This window comes from Mytilus trossulus, chromosome 4 (assembly GCF_036588685.1).
Source record: "Mytilus trossulus isolate FHL-02 chromosome 4, PNRI_Mtr1.1.1.hap1, whole genome shotgun sequence".
Classification (NCBI taxonomy): domain Eukaryota; kingdom Metazoa; phylum Mollusca; class Bivalvia; order Mytilida; family Mytilidae; genus Mytilus; species Mytilus trossulus.
Genome location: NC_086376.1, coordinates 25,918,583 through 25,940,446, shown reverse-complemented (window position 1 = coordinate 25,940,446; position 21,864 = coordinate 25,918,583). Strand labels below are relative to the sequence as shown.

Genomic DNA, 21,864 nt, shown 5'->3' with positions numbered 1-21,864 from the left:
ACCTGGTCTTTTAAATACTTATCTTGTTATTTATAATATTTACAAATCCAGAAATATATTCAATCAGTAATAACATTTTAATTTCTATTGATAATGATATGAAGTGTTAATGCTGATTCCTAATCAAGCATATTATCATGAATTTACAAATTAACATGATAAAATATAGGTACCAATCTTGTATACACTCAGGTGGTCAAATAAACAAACATGGATTAAGAATAATATAAAGATAAATCTTTCTATGAGGTCTCAGTGTTACCAGGATCGTATGTTCTTTGGATTAATCTTGTCTTCAACATACTGTTATTCGGAAATTATTGCATGCATTTATAATTGAGATTTTTTTTAAAATAAACATTGATTTTTGATTATTGGTTGCTTAAGGCTGCATTAGCACAAAAAGGCTATATCGCGGCGAAAAATGCAAAATTATATATTGCGATGTCAGGAAGATCTGCATATACATATATGTATCAGAAATAAAAATGTGACTCCTTATTATTGCAATACACACTACGTCGCATTATTCCCATTAATATTAAAAAATGCTTCGCTAAGCATAGCCTGTTACAACCACAGAGGTTGAACCTGAACAGTTTGCCCAAATTTGGACACAATATTCAAGCTTGATACTGTTTGAATTTGGATTGTTATCAAAATTTTGACATGATACAGGTTTCTGACACAAAAAAAATATCAAGATCTCACAAATCTATTGCGCAATACTGTGCAATTAAAGATTTCTTCCTTAAACTTTATAAAAATTTTAAAGAAAAAAATTGAACCCCCCAAAACTTTATGAATCCAACCTTGGAGCAATTACCCTCATTCTTGATCCCTGACTTTCCTTTTGTAGTGTGTAACCTTGTAGTACAATTTTAGAGAGCTCCTTACACTTAAACACAAGTTATTATCTGGATACTAGATATATTATATGCTGGTTTTTTGGACCATAATTCTTGCATGAATGGGACAATAACCCCCAAACTCAATCCCAGCCTTCCTTTTGTGATATGGAGCCTTGTGGTACAATGTCAGATAGATCCATACTCTTTACATTCAAGTTATTGTCCAGAAACTACAAAAATGCTTGTTTTTGGCCCTTAATTCCTAAACTTTTGGCACCATAACATGAATCAAAATCTTCTACTTGTGGTATTGAACATTGTAAAACAATTTCAGAGCAATTGAAATAGACAAATAATTATCCTGAAAGTAGAAAAATGTTTGTTTTGGTCCCCTTATTCCTTAACGATTGGGACCATCATCCCCAAAATCAATCCCAAATTTTCTTTTGTGGTATTGCACCTTCTTACAAAATTTCAAAGAGATCCATTTACATAAAGTAAAGTTATTGTCCGCAAATCAATGTGTCCTCGGATGACGCAGACGACGCAACATCATACCATTATAGGATAAAAAAAAAATGTTGCTGTCTTTTAAATACCTCACAATAATTTCTGAATTGACAGTACACAAACTTATTCACTCAAAGTTATATTGTAGCTTTAGTTATTTACCTTTTCTTCTATTTTCCTCTGTTGTTTTCTATCTTTGTCCTCTGCAGATTGACGTGTTGACTGTACTTTGTCTTCCATTTTTGTCAGTTCTTCTGTCAGCTCAAAATTCTTTCCTGAAATTAATCAAATATAATGTTATTCAACTCAACAATATTTCATTTTATAATCACTCTTACCACAAATATTTCATTAGAGAAAAGGAGAAAGGAGTGTAATGTATATAAAACACTATACAGTAATTCAAGGTCATGTTATACATGTCAAGGAGGCTCGAGGGAACAAAAAATTCAGCAAAAATTTAAACATTTTTATTTCATTTCAAATTTGGTTTATTACACTGTTAGTTGTTACTTTATGATATGGTACTAAAATAAACCAAAAGATCAAGTCGCTTTGATCCCCAAATGACTTTTAAATGGTTAATATCATTGAAAAAGCCCCAAGTTATCTCCCTTTGCAATTTTTTGCATTAAAATTGAAATATCTTTTTTAACTTATCAGTGACCTATATTTTTTATTATTTTTTTCAATAAGCTGTAATTAAACAAAACTGTTGTAAAATTTACACGATTTCTGTAATTTAGTCCTTTTTTTTTTATTTCAATACATGTTGTATTACCTTTTTTACCTATAAGTTCAACAGAAAAAAAGTACCATAACAAAAATACATGCTTCTTTTGAAAGGCAGATTGTGAGCTTAAATGAACAGTGACCCCATATTTCCATTTTATCTTTCTATTCAGTATAGGATAAAGTTTATTTATATCATTATATTTCTATTTGTGGGGAGCAATCCTTCAATAAATGATGTGTATTACTTTCCAAATCTTCTCTGATGTCAGAAAAGTTTGACATTTTTTCTGCACTAGATTGTTTATGTTGATTAACATCACGTCTTGACTTGGTTAATTCAAACTCCAGATTCTGTCTTATAGCTTCTCCTTTCTCAAGCTGGGACCTCAGTCTAGCTACTGTTCCTTCCAATTCAGTAATCTGCAAATGTATGCTACATGTAAATTCAATTGAAGACTGAATATCAATTTACTTATGGAAGTTTCAACATTGCCAAAGAAATTATAAATTTCTGAAATTTATCTATTGTAGTTTATCTTCATAGTTCAGAAATAATGAAATTCTTCAAGGTACTTAAAAAAGGTCACTGTAATGTTAATGATAAAATTATATTATAACAGAGATTGAAAATAATATTTAAAACCTTTATACTTGTGGTCCTAAATAATCAAAATACCTCAGTATTTGAACGACTTGTTGATTCAAGTCTTTCTTTTTCTACAGCATTTAAACGTCTTTTTAGCTGGGAAACCGTCTCTGTCAAAACAAAATAAAAATTTAAGCAGTCTTTTTCAAAATATCTCAAATCTCTCTCTGAAAGATTTTTCCTTCAGTTACCATTTTCTGTGATTCAGCACATATATCAGGGCTTCCAAAAAATATTTGAGCCAGCCGGACATTTCATATTTGATCCTGATTTTAATCCCTTAAGACTTAGCCACAAAAGGCAATTATGGTAATCAGATGGCCACTCCAATGATTGACATTTATACATTAAAAAAAAACGATTTTAAACTTTACTTTGATATGATATGAATTTGATGTTCGGATGTTACTGTTAAATTGGCAGTGCATCATTCAAAGTGTGCACATCAGCGTGCTCCTATCTGCCTTAGATTTTTTATTTGTGCAAAATGACATTGTCAAAAACTTTACTTTCATTTTCAAACGGATGTTGACTTGACAATGGTAAAACGTGGACCATAAACGGATACATAAAATCTGTGTACGTTTTCAAAGCAGGACTGAGAGAAGAAGCTCTTTCCACATTTTCTTCGACAAAATACTTGAATTGAACGTTAGATACAGGTATCAATGATAATTTTAGCATTTTTAAAGAAATGTAGGATGCATTATTAAATTTTCCACCTGTGCACATGCGCACACTTGTTCTAGTTCATACGACGTAGTTCTGACGATTTTTTATTTAAAACCTTTTTAAATTTTTCATCAAATCATGTTAATAAACTAATTTCTAATAATTTTAATCTTTTGGACTAAATCAATTAGATACAAACCGCTGAAAGATGTAAGAAAATAATACCGATCAATTTATACGATGTCCGGTACTGAACATAGTTCACCTGTCACCTGAACAGGTAGATTTCAGCTGTCCAACTTCTAATTAGCCTTGATTAAAATTAGAAAGTATTGAAGTAGGTGTTGTTTTAATAGTAATTAATCATCATGTCACATTTATGACCGGAAATGTGTTGATGTTAAAGGCAAAAGGTGATTTGACCGTGAATTATGTAAAAATGACCGAAAAAGCCTTGAAAACTAAAAAGTATATGACTGTTTCATGCTTTGCCCAGCCGGTCTTTTACCGGACATTATATAAATGACCGGAATATATGACCGTTTTGGAAGCCCTGACATATATATATGTAAAATCTTTTGTAATGCAGTGTTATATTTATTGTTACTTTACAGATACATTTATGTAGTGGCAAGTGCTACCCACTACTCTAGTGTACAATAAACTTAGGTAAAATGCTATCATAGAATTAACAATGAAGACACTATAATTTCGTATTAGATTTTTTTTTTACTGATCTGACTGAAACATAATGAATCTGTATAAGAACAGACATCTCATTGACATATAACAGTTATCATACAATCTTTGTGATTTTTAGACTACCTTACCTTGTTCAGCTTGCAGGTCTAACTGGAATTGTTTAACTTGTATTCTTAGTTGATTGTTCTCAAGACGAAGTTTCCCATCTTCTTGTGATGGAGACGATTTAGACAGATTCCAATCTTTGGTTGGACTACCAAACCCATAGGAAATATCTGCTGGCTTCTGAAATATTTCAGTTATCGTGAATTGACAAGTTTAATACTGTATAATAATACGATGATCCTTCATTCCCCATCATGAAACGTAGTCTTCTAAGCTGTTGCATATTAACTTCAGTGCTCTCTTACTTATTAATCTTATACATTTTTGTACATCTGAACATGGAGGTCAAAAATATTTTTTATTTTTTATTTTGAAAAATGTCAGACAAAATAATGCCATAGACTCATACAATAATGATTTTCAAAACAAATGATAATTCTAAAACAGGTAAAGAAAGTTATGTACATACTGAATATCCCTGATAGGACTGTGTTCCAAAGTCATTCTCCTCACCACTGCCTGGCGTTCCCCTTTCTGTCTGCTGGTTGGGATGGTACATTTCACTGTTAGTCTCCATGATGTTACTTTAACATTCTGGAACAAAGCCAAATTTTATAAATTTAAAATATTTGTGTGACTGTGAGACTTTAACATTTTAAAATGGTAAATTACCATTTGATACAGCCTAATATTTTATTTATTTTACCTGAGAATTTCACTCTCAATGTTTTGAATGATGTATTATTCAAACAAGTACATTACCTTGGTCTATGTTTCCTCCCTCCCCCTTCCCAAAATTATGTCAAGGCTTAAAATTTGGAAAATGTATATGAGAAAAAAAATGTATGATCAAAACTAAACCCAATTATTCACTGATCTTTCAGTATGTACTGACAGATCTCCTGATCATTTTATGAGCCATCTTTAATTGGGTTAATTTTTATCATTATCAATTTCCTAGAATTCAAAATTATTCCAGATTGAAATAATTCCTTGTTGTATGGTTTAATGGGTAAATAAAAGGCCCACCAACACTTTTTTGGGGGGAAATGTCGGCAAAGATGTTGTACTTGTTTAAAATTTACATCAACACATTGTAAATTGATTTCTTTGATAGCAGTTAAGAATCTTCCACTGTTCCTTTTCTAGTCTTATATGAGTCAGAGTCACAGAGTTAACTTGGCTTTTGATCATCATGACAGTGTAACCACAGAGCATGATTCTACATTTAAATAAACTTGGTCACCACTGGAAATAAAACTCCTGGACTTCTGAGTAACAAGGCTGCAGTGTGTCTACCGACTGAGCTAAGGAAGTACACTTAAGGCAGAGTATTTATCTACTATATTTACTATGGGGAGTGATCCTGTCACACTTCCCCCACATAAAGAGTAAGTATACATATAAGACTCTCAAAACACATTACATTATTTTATATTCTTCAAAATTAGTCGATTTTTTTTAAAGTCTAAAAGAAAGTGCACATGTTATCGTCATGTAAGTCATTTGGCAAGAAATTTTACAGTTATTTGACATGAAGGTACCCCCATTAATACCCTTTTTTATGTGTGAGGGAAGATATGACCTTTATTGGGACTCCAGGTTCGGGTGTTTTTAAGCTTAGGATTGACCCTTTAGGAATCCTGGAATTTTTTTCAACTTTAGGGACTTCAGGATTTCGTGTTTTTAAGTCCGGGATTAGTGATTTCATGTTTTTAAGCCCAGGATTTCGGGATCAGGACCCCTCCTACCCCCTCTCATGTGTGGCATGCATGCAGAGTGAAACTGTAAGGGAGTGAACATGGTTTGCACAAATAATTGTAATGTTGTTTGAAAACTTGCAGTCAAAGACATATGTGCAACAATTAAAATTCTGACTGAAGACTTATCCAACCATAAAAAAAAGCATCCAAGGCAAGCACTGACTGAGCTCTGATAGTGATAGTCTGATATGCAAAATAAATATATTTCATTCATTCAGTGTTCCATTGATAATGTACCTTCAGTGATTTTTTTGCATTCAAACTGCACGTTTGTTATGACACCATAAATTTAATTTCATTGCTTTTTAGCTAACACAGGCAAAATTCGAAAATGTGTGCAAGTCCAAACTGGTCAAAGATTAATATTTGATAAACAAGCAACTGATTTGATGATTAGTGCAAGAATTTTTTAGCGAAAATTTCCAAATTCAAAATCATTTCCGTGTTGTCTCGTTTGCTTTTCTTACTATGGGTTTGTTGCTGAGGTTGAACAAGTAAAAAAGTCTATATAAATTTCCAAGTTTGTTTAGACCGCCATTAAAGTTGTTGATACTTCCGGTTGTTCCGATCTTTTTCAAATATCCAATTTCATTGGTCAATAGTAAAGGTAAGGGCTATTGTTACAGTATTTCTGTATCGCTTAAGTTTTGTCTATGTTCACATGTTTACAGACCCCCTTTAAATGTCGGCCTCATATCTTGACTTACATCTAGAAATTAACAATGAGGGTCGATTGGAAACAAAACTTTACGACATAAGAGATGATTTCAGCTTTCCATTTGTGATTTTTCCATTTCTAATTTATTTAGCAACATTCCAGCAGCATACCTGCATATACGGTGTATAATTTTTATATCTCCCAATTGATATGATATTCCCGTGCTTGAATTTCCTACCTTGATTTCTTGATAGAAGATTGTTGTTCACAAGGTAGCTATTAAATCAAGAGTTCCAAATGTTGAAATAAATCAACCTTGAAATAATGTGGAAATAAATCAACTTGATACTAAACCCCTAACGGGAGGGATTGTGCCTGATATTCATATGATGAAGACATAATCAGTTTAATTGAGGTCTGGAGCTGGCATGTCAGTTAACTGCTAGTAGTCTGTTGTTATTTATGTATTATTGTCATTTTATTTATTTTCTTTAGTTACATCTTTTGACATCGGACTCGGACTTCTCTTGAACTGAATTTTAATGTGCGAATTGTTATTCTTTTACTTTTCTACATTGGCTAGATGTATAGGGATAGGGTTGAGATCTCATAAACATGTTTAACCCCGCCGCAATTTTGCGCCTGTCCCAAGTCAGGAGCCTCTGGCCTTTGTTAGTCTTGTATGATTTTTTTAGTTTCTTGTGTATAATTCGAAGTTTAGTATGACGTCCATTATCACTGTATTAATTTTAGTTTCTTGTGTATAATTCGAAGTTTAGTATGACGTCCATTATCACTGTATTATTATGCATATTTTTAGGGGCCAGCCGAAGGACACCTACGGGTGCGGGAATTCTCGCTACATTGAAGACCCATTGGTTGCCTTCGGCTGTTGTCTACTCTATGGTCGGGTGGTTGTCGCTTTGACATATTCACCATTTCCTTTCTCAATTTGATTCAGTTTACGGACACCATCACGCGTTATGGATTAACATTTCAAAAATGATATTGGATATGTTCCTTACGTCGTTACTACAATACCCTTCCCTTTCATAAATGTGACCTACCGAATTAGACTATTTACCGGATTTGTTATCTTATAAGCAACACGACGCGTGCCACATGTGGACTCAGGATCTGCGGCTTACCCTTCAAGAGCACATGAGATCACCCCTAGTATTTTGGTGGGGTTCGTGTTTATTCTTTAATTTTAGTTATTTTTGTAGAATTTGAACAGAGACTTTTAAAAAGATACGAATTTTAAATCAAAATAAATGAAAGCCTTTTGTAACTTTTTATCAAAATACGGTTCATATCACGCTGTGTAAAAAATAATACAACTGAATAGGTCATGGTGCTATTTTAAAAGCTAGATCTCTTATTCTGGATAACCATTATATAAAGACCAATTGGCTTATGATTACTTTCTGGTGCATGCATTGTTTCACTGTATTGTTACAGCAAAATGCCATTGAGTGTGTAAGTAAATGTAATTATGACGTTACGCACGGTAATGCGTTCGGATTAAAATTACGTTATTATATGATTTTAGAACAGCAACCATTTGCCTATAAAGAAATAAAATCACCAACATCCATATATCTACAGAAAGGCCCGGACATGTTTTTCTTATTTTTAAGTTAATTCTATAAATTTTTGCACCATACATTTGTTTTATTGAACTCACAAATCTTACTTTTGCGTTAAAAATATCATGTCCGGCGTAACATTTCAGATTAAATAAAATGCTTTTCCCTATGCCCCGTTGTAAGTTTGCACATAAAATCTGCGAAATTTAGTATATCAGCTTCCTACTAGATTTATATTATAACATCATATCCGTTTTTTGGTATTGGCTGAAATTTGAAGCAAGTCTTCAACGAAAAATTCAGCAGAGGAACCTGTCTTAATGAGTTTTGAGGAAAGTTTATCGAAATTTCAGTTTTATTATTATCCCTATAAAATATTCAAATCATATTAAAACTATACTCAATGGAAAGTTCAGAAAAAGATAAACATTTTCAAAGTTCAAATGCAAAAAAAAACTTTTTCTTGAAGCAAAATTTTTAAAAAATCGAATGTCTAGCCACTATGTCCAAACGTTATTTTTGTCCATTCCTTAGGTGAAACATGTTGTATAAATACTAAATGTGCATTTATAAAACAAAACTAACATATTTATAAGATACAAATTATAAGTTCATACAAATGGCGAAATGAGTCGGGTGTTTTCACAAACATAATGACCTTATATTTTTTTCTGAAAGCATTCCCTTTGTCTAGCCATTATGTCCAAGGGTGTCATATTGACGTTTCTGCACAGTGGCGTCTTCTATACAAATGCACACTATTTACGAACTGTTTAGGCAGTTAAAATGATGCCGGGAAATGTTCATTCCAAAATGGTCTGCTAAATCAAAATAACACTTAGATAAGAAAAACATACACACATAAGGAGTAAACCTTAGACAAAGGGGAGAAAAGGGGGGATGGGCCGATGGATAATTTATTATGGACAAAAGTTTTCAAGCAAATTTAAAACACCTTTATAGATTAGAAACCGATTAGAATCCGAGTTCTAATGGACAATGGTCTTATAAATTTCAAACAACTATATGATAAATACGTATTTGTAAAATGAAACCATCAGTGCTAAAAAGATAGAGAAATAGTCTGAAAACTCGCACAGTCACATACATTTATTGGAAAAAAGTGAGTTCAACAAAAAAAATCAAAAAAAAAAATCAATTAAAATCATTATTAAAAGAAATATTGCTAAATTATTATATAACCGATTTTTATGAAATAAATACCATAAATTTTGATATTAATTTGTCAAAAAAATGTTCAGGCTAAATTTATCTTCTCATGTGTCCCTCCAAAACAAGATTTTTTTTTAAAGATTGCTATGTATTCTATCCAAAATAAAATTGGAAAAAAATGCATTTTTTCATCTAATCACAGATCAGAAAATAAAAACGATCCTTACGTAATTAATTGCCTTATACATGATAAAATTTGAAACAGTTTTTCAGCTTATGGTATTTATTTGACAAAAGTCGATCGAGTAGGTACTCCGCACTTGATAACAAAATGTCAAAGCTAGTATATGGCGTCAAATTAGTCAATTATACATGTTACGTCTTGCGACGCAATACAGTGCGTAACGTCAATATGATCTATAATTACAGGCGCGGAGACAGAGGGGGTTCCGGGGGTTGGAACCCCCCTTTTTTGGACAATCAATGCATTTGAATGGGGACATGTAATTGGAACCCCCCTTTTGTCCTGATTCATGATTAGGTAAGTTATACTACCTCTTAGTCGGAGTAGTATAGGCCTACAAACAGATAGATATTTTGTTCTCTGTCGAACTAGTTTACCATTAAAGGAGGGTAGTTTACCTTTCAAAATAACGACTTTGGTTAGCTAGAAAGAAAGCTTACCAAAAAAATAACCATTACCTACACAAGGAATTTTGCTGTAATAATTACATATTTTAAAATCAGTTTCATGTAAATAGATATCAATTATAGTGGGCTTTCAGAAAATAGAAATACAATCGACGTCACTGGTCATACTCGTTTTTTTTTTTTGCTACTAAACAAACAGAGAAAAATATCTACATATTCTATTAAAATATCAAGGGTGCTATCAGATGAGCTGCGTGAGATTATTGACGCATGTTCGTTTTATTGATCATTATACTTTTCGATAACCAGATTTTCAAATTTTGGGGAAATTGTACTGGAGTTTGACCAATACCTTATGCTACTAAGCAATATTTTATGGTATGTTAGTCGAAAGGGAACGACACTGGAAATAGTTTTGCGACCACCATGTTGTTGACCAAAATAGGGGCTTCTACTAATTACTAGTATGTAGCCTGGGATCATTGTTCCCTTGCTCGCTTCTAAGAGGAGGTGGTTGGACAAGAACCCAAGGCAACTATTTATGCTACATTCAAGTTAATGGGTCACATCAATTATTTTTTTTTTATCAAAAAACAAATGTTCTAAAAGTATATATTTGTGTCTTCACAATGTTTTTCTTCATTTAGAGGTACACATTTTCTCTAGCTTCCTCAAACATCTTCACATATCTACGCCGGAAATATAAAAAAAAATATATAAAAAATGGGATTTGTTTTTGTTCAATCATTAATGAAAGTGAAAAAGTTCAATAAAAAATCGCATTTAGCAACAAGTATGGTTCAGTTTTGACAAAATACGCTAAGAAACTATAAAGATTAAGTATACACTTGCAAGTGAATAATTCGACCTCATTGAATCCGTATTCACGTGAACCTCAATTTAACCCCTTGGCTAGAGATAGATAACGCATCAATCGTGCTTGGTCAGTCTTTTAAAGGAAAAAGAATGTCAACATTGAAAGTGAAACGAAGTCAGGAAATCATTTGATTGACTGATTCACTCGTAAAAAAATCGGTCTTATACAGGTAAACACGATGATTATATATATTTTAAATCTATAATATTAAATTAAATACTAGTAGATCTAGAACAATCCAATTGCACGATTTCTCTTTTAGGAGGCGCGCAGGTAAAAAAAATCAGCAAAAAATTAAACATTTGTTTTTTTTTCCATTACAAATCTTATTTATTACACTTTTAATTATTACTTTATGATGTGGTACAAAAATCAACCAACAAAAATCGATTCGGTTTGGTCCAAGAATACTTCTTTTTTTATTTCGATATTATCTCTATTTTTCCTATTAGTTCAACTTCAGTATGAGATGTTGCTCCAATTTCTTCCTTAATGGCAATCCATCTGGCATACTGACTCCCTATGAAGATTTTTTGAAAGCTAAGGAACCGAAGTAATAGACAGTAAGGGGAAAGCTGCTATACTTAATGAACAGTATGATAGTGTATTTACAGACGAGGATATGAATACAATGCCATCACTTGGGAACAGCAACATCGACGACATAGAAATACTTAGAGTAACAGAAAATGGAGTAACCAAACTTCTCAAAAAGCTGGACACATCAAAAGCCATAGGGCCAGACATGATACCAACTAGAATTTTAAAAGAGGCAGCTGACCAAATATCACCATTTTTAACATACATATTTAACCAGACTTTGACAACTGGGACAGTACCATCAGACTGGAAGCTAGCAAACATCACAGCTATCTACAAGAAAGGTGATCGTACACAAGCAGTCAACTACAGGCCCGTCTCTCTGACCTCTATATGCTGTAAAACAATGGAACATATCATCTATCGCCATGTAATGAACCACTTGGAAAAACACAACATCCTAGTGGACTACCAACACGGTTTCAGGCAACACCGCTCCTGTGAAACTCAACTGGTGAACACAATAGAATCAGTGGCCAGATCTCTGGACATGAGAGAACAGATAGATATGCTTGTCTTAGATTTTTCCAAGGCATTTGACACAGTCCCACACCAGCGGCTACTGCAGAAAATGAGCTATTACGGTATCCGTGGAGATGTTCTTGGTTGGATAAGCGCATGGCTTACCAAACGAAACCAACGAGTTTGTGTAGATGGTGAAATGAGTGATATGAAAGCAGTACGTTCCGGTGTACCCCAGGGGACGGTCCTTGGACCCTTATGTTTTCTGCTGTACATCAACGACATAGGCGATTCTATATCGCCATGTACCAGTCTACGACTGTTTGCTGATGACTCCCTTTTGTACAGAAGCGTCCACAACTCGGATACATGCCAGCAGCTACAACAAGACCTTACGCAACTGGTAGTATGGGCAAGACGCTGGCAGATGACATTCCATCCAGCAAAATGTTTCATCCTTAGGGTAACCAGAAAACGCAACCCTGTCGTTCACAACTACCATATGATGGGGCATTACCTGGAAACTGTTCAGCACTATCCATACCTCGGCTTAGAACTATCAGAGGACATGAATTGGGACCACCATATAACAAAAGCAACATCAAAAGCCAACAGAACACTTGGATTTTTAAGAAGGAACTTAAATAAGTGCCCACAAGACATAAAAGAGAGTGCATACAAAACATTAGTCCGACCACACCTTGAGTATGCATCTGCAGTGTGGGACCCATATAAAAAGTGCCATATTAACCAAATCGAGATGGTACAACGAAGAGCTGCCCGATTTGTAACATCAACCTATTCTCGGGAACCAGGAACTGTAACCAACATCCTACAGACACTTGGCTGGCCAACACTAGCAACACGCAGACAAGGAGCCAGGCTCATACTCCTTTATAAGATCCTACATGGAGAAGCATCAGTCATTATTCCAGATTACATCAGAAGACCAACTGTAACAACCCGACAATACCACAGAGACAGGTTTTCCAGAGTCAGCACTTCAACGGATGCCTATAAATACAGTTTCATCCCAAGAACAATTGTTGACTGGAACCAACTACCTGAATGTGCCATCCAAGCTCCCACAACAGTCGCCTTCCGGGTCTGTGTGTGGCAGTTCCTGGCGTAACTATTGATGCCTGATTTTAACCCTGTACAGTTGTTGCAAACATCACATAATTTTATTTGTTTTTGTTCCTGTAAATACACAAAGTTTGTTATTTTTAACTTGGCGTGTACTGGTTGACACACGCGCACAGTATATTTGCGTTATGGATTTTCCGACTGCAGATTAACCATATAGAAGTAGAAGTAGAAGAACAGAAAAAAGGACATTAACAAAAATGTATGATTCTTTCGGAGGCAGATTGTAAGCTGAAATGAACAGTGACCCCATTGTTTTATTTCATTTTCCTATTTTAAATATATGAAAAAGTTCATTTAAAAAATATAAAGAGAAATCCTATTTAAAAAGTTATAAGAGTTATACCCTACAGTGAGGGAACGGAACTGTACGGTTTTCTTCTAATTTGGTCATTCGGGAGACTGTCAAGCGGTGCTCCGACATTTGCAAAATAACAAGTTGCTTGATGGAAACTTTGACGAACTCTTATGTTCCTATATAACGTTTCTGCCTCAAGTTTTGAATGTTAATGGCGTCACTTTTACTGCTCTAGAGTTTAGAAATGGAAAACTGCTGAAATTTTTACAGCCGTTTTTAAACTGTAGTTTGCCTTAAAAATGGTAGGAAGCTTATATGCAATGAGGTCTAGTATGAATTTTGGTGGCCTCACTTTTCCTCTTATGTCCTATATAAATGGGGAAAATACTGACTTTATTGGTTTTTTTTCTTAACTTAATATAAAAAAAGAAGATGTGGTATAATTGCAAATGAGACTACTCTCCACATGAAACTGAATGACATAGAAAGTAACAATAATAGGTCAACGTACGGACTTCGACATTGAACAAAGCCCATGCCGCATAGTCAGCTATAAAAAGCCTCGAAATGACAATGTAAAACAATTCAAACGAGAAATCTAACGGTCTCAAGCAAATTTTATGAAACTTATACACAATGCTTATTACAACAGAGGTTAGATCAAGTACAAATGTGGGTAGTGTCACTTTTGTCGTATGAGGTTATGTCCCTTTTGGATTGTTATATGCAAGCGGACTCATTTCCCATTTTAATATAGGATTAATTGCCCTAAAATGAAAACCTTTTTTTGCCTTCTATCTTGAAAATTATAATAGATATAGAGAACTTAATGGTGATCAGCAAGATCGGTTCTATAAATGAGGTAACATAGTCAAAAATGTTAATCGACTCTTTATTACAGATAATGACAATTGATGATAATTTTTGACCATTTTTTGGGGGGGGTGGGGGGCTTTAAACCTTATATCTTAAGTCTACCATGAAAACAATATGAAGGGGACTACTTATTGGAGTTTTTAGCCTTTAAATTTAGTGTCTCTCACATTCTTGGATTGTAAAAAACAAGAAAATCTAAGGTATAATTTATAATCATAATAGCAAAATTTGATGCAGAAATGCAGATGACTAATGTGAATTTTCAATTAAAAAAACAATTTTATAAGAATTAAACTGATAAATATTAATTTTTTTACAAGCATAGATTTTATTTGTTTGATTTTTAATGTTTTTAAATTGGCATTTTTAGGGGAGATAGTGCATTTTCTGAAAGAATTTAAATAAACTTTTGCTATCTTAAATTTTAGCAGAAAAAAAACCGCACGGTGACCCTATAGTATCTATTGATAATTTCAAAGCATTTTCTAAAAGCTATCTACTTGCAATTTGTTTTCAATTCTAAAATTTAAGTTAGCTTCTGATCACATAAAGCTGTTTCCTCCCGTATAATCCATATGCAATGAGGTCTAGTATGAATTTTGGTGGCCTCACTTTTCCTCTTATGTCCTATATAAATGGGGAAAATACTGACTTTATTGGTTTTTTTTCTTAACTTAATATAAAAAAAGAAGATGTGGTATAATTGCAAATGAGACTACTCTCCACATGAGACTGAATGACATAGAAAGTAACAAGAATAGGTCAACGTACGGACTTCGACATTGAACAAAGCCCATGCCGCATAGTCAACTATAAAAAGCCTCGAAATGACAATGAATAACTGATTTGGTCAGTTCTACCTAGAACTGATTTGGACAGTTCTAGCTAGAACTGACCAAATAGTTAGAACAGTTCTACCTAGAACTGATCCTGACAGTTCTAACTAGAACTGACCAAATATTTAGAACAGTTCTACGGTTAGAATTGATTTCTAATTCTACGGCTAGAATTGACTTTAATAAATTCTACGGCCAGAATTGATTTCTAAATTCTACGGCTAAAATTAAATTATAAATTCTACGGGTAAAATTGATTTAAAATCCTACGGCTAGAGCTAATTTATAAGTATTAAAAACTCTTTGCCTTAATTATATAAAGGCTTGGGTAAAAAAGCGATTTAAATTATGTAAAATTTTGCTATTTTGTCGGTTTTATTTCAGATTTATAATCGGCAAGAGAACATGTTTAACCTGTTAACCCCGCCATATTCTGCATGAATGTGCCTGTTCCAAGTCAGGAGCATGTAAGGCAGCAACCATTTGATTTTATTGTTGTTGGGGGGGGGGGGGGGCTACGAATTTTTTTTGGAAAAAAAGTTTGTTTCCTGTTTTTAGAGAAAACAATAATTTGTTTTCAACCCTGAGAAAACAAATTGTTTGTTTCACCCTCAGATTCTACTATATGTAATGCTTAAATTGAAAGAAAAAAAATGTTGTCAACTTGTCGCCAAAAAATAGATTGTTTTTACCAGAAGGCGAAGAAAAAAAGAAAAAAAATTGTCCAGAAAAAATAGTCTGCATCGGCACTTCAAGCTAATTACAGATATACCGTATAACTAATTTGACAGCTGATTAATAGAGGAGAAAAAAGTGCCGATGCAGACTATTCCATTATTCAAATATCCATTTTATTATTTAAAATTGGCTTTCTTAATTTTCACACGTATTTTGGCATTCAGGTCCTCCGTAACTCCTCTAATTGTTATTGCGGCACATGTTGTTTATAACAATTGTGTTCCTCTATCAATAAGCTTTCATATTGTGTATAAAGGCTTCTTAATCTAGGACCTGTATTGGTGATCATGTGCTGGTTGCATTACTTCTATCTTGTTAAGTTTTGCTCAAAACACAAAAGAAGATAAAAGAAATCCTTATTGAAGGGCAATGACTTCTATAAAGATTCACAGTCTACTTAACTTATATTATACAAAATTATAATATACTAAGATACACTTTAAATCACAAAAATGATCAGAAAGGCAATATCTACTATCATGTCAAATGCTGTCGACAAAGTTAAGTCACTGCATATTTTCCACAATTGATTCGATATTTCCGGTCTTGCATTTCCTATCATGATATTCTTGATAGAGGCTTGCTGCTCACAAGGAAGCTTTTAAATCAAGAGTTCACATGGTGAAGTTGAAATAATCTCTTCGTAAAGTTTACGGACACCATCACGAGTTGGTTGACCGTTATGGAATTAACCGTTTCACAAATGATATCGGATATGTTCCTACAATACTATGTAACTACAATCCCCTTACTTTTCAGAAATGTGACCTACCGAATTAGACTATTTACCGGATTTGTTATCTCATAAGCAATACAATATCTGCTTACCCTTACGGAGCACCTGAGATCACCCCTAGTTTTTGGTGGGGTTCGTGTTGTTTATTTTTTAGTTTTCTATGTTGTGTCATGTGAACTATTGTTTGTCTGTTCGTCTTTTTCATTTTTAGCCATGGCGTTGTCAGTGTATTTTCGATTTATGAGTTTGACTGTCCCTCTGGTACCTTTCGTCCCTCTTTTAAAGAGTCTTTTCAAAGGATGCAATTGCTTATAGACTGTATATTTACCCTCTACAGTAGAACAAATAATCCACAAATCCTCAAAAAGGACCTTTTAATGATCGACCATGTCAAAGGAGATATAAAGCAACAAACGCCAAGCAGGATCGATGCGTTTGTCTGAAACATCTCCGATATTGATTTCGCGTGGCTTTCAAATTGACATGAGTATCCATGTGGTGTTCATGGTAAATTCTTTGGGGTTATATCAGTTTCATGGAAATTAACAAAGAGAATGACAATCTTTCCTTGGTGAAGTTGAAATGGCTGCCCATTTGTTTTTTTTAAAAAGCAAGTGTTGGACTCTATAAGCTGTACTTGCTTTTGGAATAAAGTATCATTATTATAATTTCATGTTAGCTGTCATATTTTAAATGTACTTATCTGAGAACAGGAGTGCATTCCAGCGGCTTTCTTTCGTTTACTTTTGCGTACATTTTATAGACCAGTATTTTTTTTTCAATTGTTTTACCAATATTTTAGCTGCATGCAACATCTTGAATACTCAAAATAGCGGGGGGGGGGGGGGGGGGGGTTATTTCGGAAATAAATAGCATTTAGCCATCATGCAACAAAAAGTCTTTCAAGAGATGTTTTCGTTAAAGGATAACCATCATTTTTTTAGCTGTTTTAATTCTTAACGACAAAAAAAAAAGATAAACAGAACATTACGTAAATCACCACCTATAGTATTTTACAACCTTCATTGGTGGTAGTTCATTTATATTTCTGATAATTTTTTTGGATATAAGTTATTGTCCTGGATAAACATCTTGATGCGTTTGTGCGTTTTTCCGCATGCGTTTCAGTTTTTATCATGAAATTTCTTCTGTAAGCCAAGAAAAACCTTAAAATTTGACCGTTATAAATGTTTCACCATTACTTTTTTTTAATTGTTATTTGGATGGAGAGTTGTATCATTGGCACTCACACCACATCTTCCTATATCTATTTGTCATCTTATAGCGACACATTTAATCATTATATTATTATCAACCATCGCATACGGCTTTAAAATAAAACTCCAATCAAATTTAAACTAAAAATGCTAATTTATATCTTAGAATTAAAATATTAGGATCAGCACCTCCAAAACACGTTGTATATTGTAACTGAAAAATCTCGGGCAGATGGATCTTGACATGATAAACACTATTATCCCAGACTCTAAATGCTATTATTTCAGATATATAAGCAAAAATCTACATTTTATCACAATGTTCTATTTTTAGATATGGCGGCCATTTTTATTTTTGTGCGGGGCCATCGGATACTTTTTTGAAACTAGATACGCTAAGGATGATATGAACATATTTGCTTAAATTTTGTCATTGGTTTCATATTTTTCTGAAAATTAACGACGACGATGGATGTCAAGTGATGAGAAAAAGCTCACGTAACCCTCTGGTCCAGGTGAGCTAAAAAGGCAAAACGGACAAAGAGCAAAAGTGTCGGACAAAAAGCAAAACGGACAAAAAGCAACGGACAAAAAGCAAAATTGTCGTACAAAAAGCAAAATTATCGGACAAAAAGCGAAACGGACAAAAAGCAAAAGTGTCGGACAAAAAGCAAAATTATCGGACAAAAAGCAAAAGCGGACAAAAAGCACCGTATCAGACGTATAATAATAATAATAATAATAATAATAATAAATTCTTTATTTAAAGAGGGTAACTCAATTAGAAATAGTCTAATTTTCATTGAGGCCCTCAAACAAAATACATGCATACAGTTAACATTGATACATTAAATTACAATATGTATTACTAGTATATACAATAATTCAATCATTGAAATATACAAAGGGTAATAAATGACAATATTTGATATAGTTTTGTTAGAGAAAAACAAATTATTTGACTTAATAATTATAACTATGTTTCTTGAATAATTCCACATTAGGACTTTTTTTTTATATCGAGTGGTAAATTATTCCATACTTTGGTTGCAGAGTAATGAAAAGATTTTTTATAAAAAATTGTATTTGGTCTTGGAACAAAAAGATCATTATTAGAGACAGATCGTAAGTTGCACATCATCAATATTTAGAATTGCTAAGTAATCAGGTGTTAGCCCATTTACAATTTTATACATTAAAATTGATTGTTGGTATATTTTATTCTTTTGATAAAAGATAGCCATTTTAAAGAAGAAAACATGAAATTAGATGGAATACAAATATCGCATTCCAGTATAATTCTTGCTACTCTTTTTTGAAGTTTTATGATTCTATCTGTAATAAATTTACCCAAACTGAACTACAATGGTTTATATATGGTAGAATATATGCATTATAAAATAGTTGCCTTGTGTGTATTGGCAAATATACTTTAATTTTATATAAAAGTGATACTTTAGATGAGATTATTTTACACACACGATCAACATGATCTTCCCAGCTTAAATTTTCATCAATGTCAATTCCAAGTAATTTGAAAGAATGGACATTCTCAATTCCATGTTTCGTTGACGGTAATGCATAATTCTGATAGTTGTTTAAGTTTTGGTTTTGAACCCAATTTCATACACTTAGTTTTTTGTGCATTGATTTTTATACTGTTATTGTTACACCAAGATTGTATAACATGAAGTGTTAAATCATTTATATATATTAAAAATAACAGCGGACCTAAAATAGAACCTTGAGGCACTCCATACTTTACAAACGATTTATCAGATTTAATGTTAGCGTATTGGACTTCTTGTTGTCTGTCAGACAAATATGATTTTATCCAATCTATTATATGTTTTCCGATATGATAAAATTTTAACTTTTCTAAAAGTATGGCATGCTTAATAAGGTCAAAAGCCTTACTGAAATCTAAAAACACTGTACCAACTATTTCTCCATTATCTAAATATTTTAACCATTCGTCAATTAGTTTAGTTAGCGCTGTTTGGCAGGAATGACCTTGTCTGAAACCTGACTGGGCGATATGTAACAATTTATTATTGTTTAGGAATTCATATAACTGTGTACATACATGTCTTTCACAAATTTTAGATATGGTATTCAAAATAGAAATTGGACGATAATTTGAGGGAATATCTCTTGGTCCTCCTTTATGTACAACAGTTACTCTTGCAAGTTTTAATTTTTGCGGAAAACAATTTGAAGTTATACTTTTGTTTATTAAAAAAGTTAATGATGGGGATATTATTTCTGCACTTAGCTTTAAAAATTTGGGACCAATTCCATCCAAACCTGCGAATTTATTAATATTAAGATGTTTTAGTTGAGAACACACCTCTCCAATGGAAATGAGTTTTAAATGAAAATTTACAGTTTTCTTTAATTTTTCACTAGTAAAATTTTTTAGCATAGAAAAATCCATATCTGAAGTATTATTTCAAATAAGTTTTTCAGCTATAGTATCTGATAGTATAGTATACAAATCCTTGGACGACGTTTAGACTAAAATACACACGAAACGAAGCTACATATTGGCGATCATTTGCTCTATAAATTGTTTATTTTAAACGTTTTAAAATCTAAATAGATGTTTTACGTTGCTATGAATCAAATATGAGAAATTGAGTCAAATCGGTGAACATGAATTTGACAGCTAGTGCCCCTTTAAACATTGACAACTTTTTAAAAATAAATGTAAAAAAATATGACGTTTTAAACTTTATGTAAAAAATCAAGAATAGCAAAGACAGTAGGGGTAAGTGCATGGGCAAGATTGTCCATGGCACAACATGGATAGAAATTGAGGTTCAATAAAATCTGATCAATTAATTGGTTTAAAACGTTATAAACAATGGAAATTCAACCAATCGGACGTAACGTTATTTTCACTTTGGGGTACGAACAATGAAATTACCCATGATGCTTTTGATTCTGAAACGGCTAATTGTGTAACTGTTTTCAAGACAGATAGACAAAGAACAGATCTCTGTCAAGTCCTTTTGACTATAAATGTATCAATTTATGCCCCTAACATTAATTTATTCCTTTATTCTAGAAGAATTTATAAAGACAAATTTCTAGTGGAAAAAGCTACTTGTAATTAAGGTTCCGGCGAGCCTTGCTGATTGTTTCATTTTTAGCTAAAAACTATTTGAATCAATATGCACATTGGAACTTTCAGATCACGACTCTTTTCAATCTAATTTGAAAATATAGAACTCTGATTTCGTTATGCTTCATATTTAGTATACTTTTAAAATCATGTAATGTGCATGTATATACATTGAACATAAGACAAAACATACATTTTGTAGACTAGTCTACGTATGCCAACAATATGTTATCATCGGTTGTCGATGGACTATTGTATTTAATACCAAAAGAAGAAGAGAACCAATTTGAATTGTATGCAGGTCGATATCTAACTTTCTTTGGCTCATCAAATTATGTTAGACATAGTAAAATCACAGATTTATATTTCAATAAGATTGTTCTCGAACAAAGAAAGAAATTCGTCATCATCACAATTGTTGGGTATAATGTATAATAATGTGAACATGTGGTTCTGACAAGTACTTTATGCCAAATTTCCTGTTTCGACTTGCATGTTATATATATGCCACTTACCGTACACTAATTATCCACAAGGGATGTGAATATTTCCTAGGAAATCTATTGAGTATCAAAGTTTAAAATAAATTTTGGGATTTATTTTCTTTCTTGGTATTCAATAACAGAAAGAATAAACTGCTTGTCCGCTTTTGGTGTATTCTTGCCAGTTAAAACAGACTAATTACATATTTGTTTTTCGAGCGTTCATTTTTTTTTTATATAAATAAGGCCGTTAGTTTTCTCGTTTGAATTGTTTTTCATTGTCTTAACGGGGCCTTTTTATGTAGCTGACTATGCGGTATGGACTTTGCTCATTGTTGAAGGCCGTACAGTGACCTAAAGTTGTCAATGTCTGTGTCATTTTGGTCTCTTGCAGACAGTTGTCTTATTGGCAAT

General features: G+C 32.8%; 1 protein-coding gene across 5 annotated transcripts in view; it reads right to left on the bottom strand.

The window, feature by feature from the left end:
* The window catches only part of LOC134714956 (coiled-coil domain-containing protein 171-like), a 30,875-nt gene extending 24,312 nt beyond the window's left edge, over positions 1-6,563 (bottom strand). For 4 of the 5 annotated variants that reach the window (XM_063576696.1, XM_063576697.1, XM_063576693.1 and 1 more), the window contains exons 1-6: positions 6,452-6,563; positions 4,691-4,815; positions 4,245-4,401; positions 2,773-2,852; positions 2,342-2,516; positions 1,524-1,636 (exon numbers count right to left, since the gene is read on the bottom strand). In XM_063576696.1, the coding sequence (XP_063432766.1) occupies positions 1,524-1,636; positions 2,342-2,516; positions 2,773-2,852; positions 4,245-4,401; positions 4,691-4,798 (633 nt within the window). In that variant the 5' untranslated portion in view covers positions 4,799-4,815; positions 6,452-6,563. Of the gene's footprint in view, positions 1-1,523; positions 1,637-2,341; positions 2,517-2,772; positions 2,853-4,244; positions 4,402-4,690; positions 4,816-6,221 lie in introns of all 5 variants that reach the window. The other variant, XM_063576694.1, reaches the window with a different exon arrangement.
* Between the last annotated feature and the right edge of the window lie 15,301 nt (positions 6,564-21,864).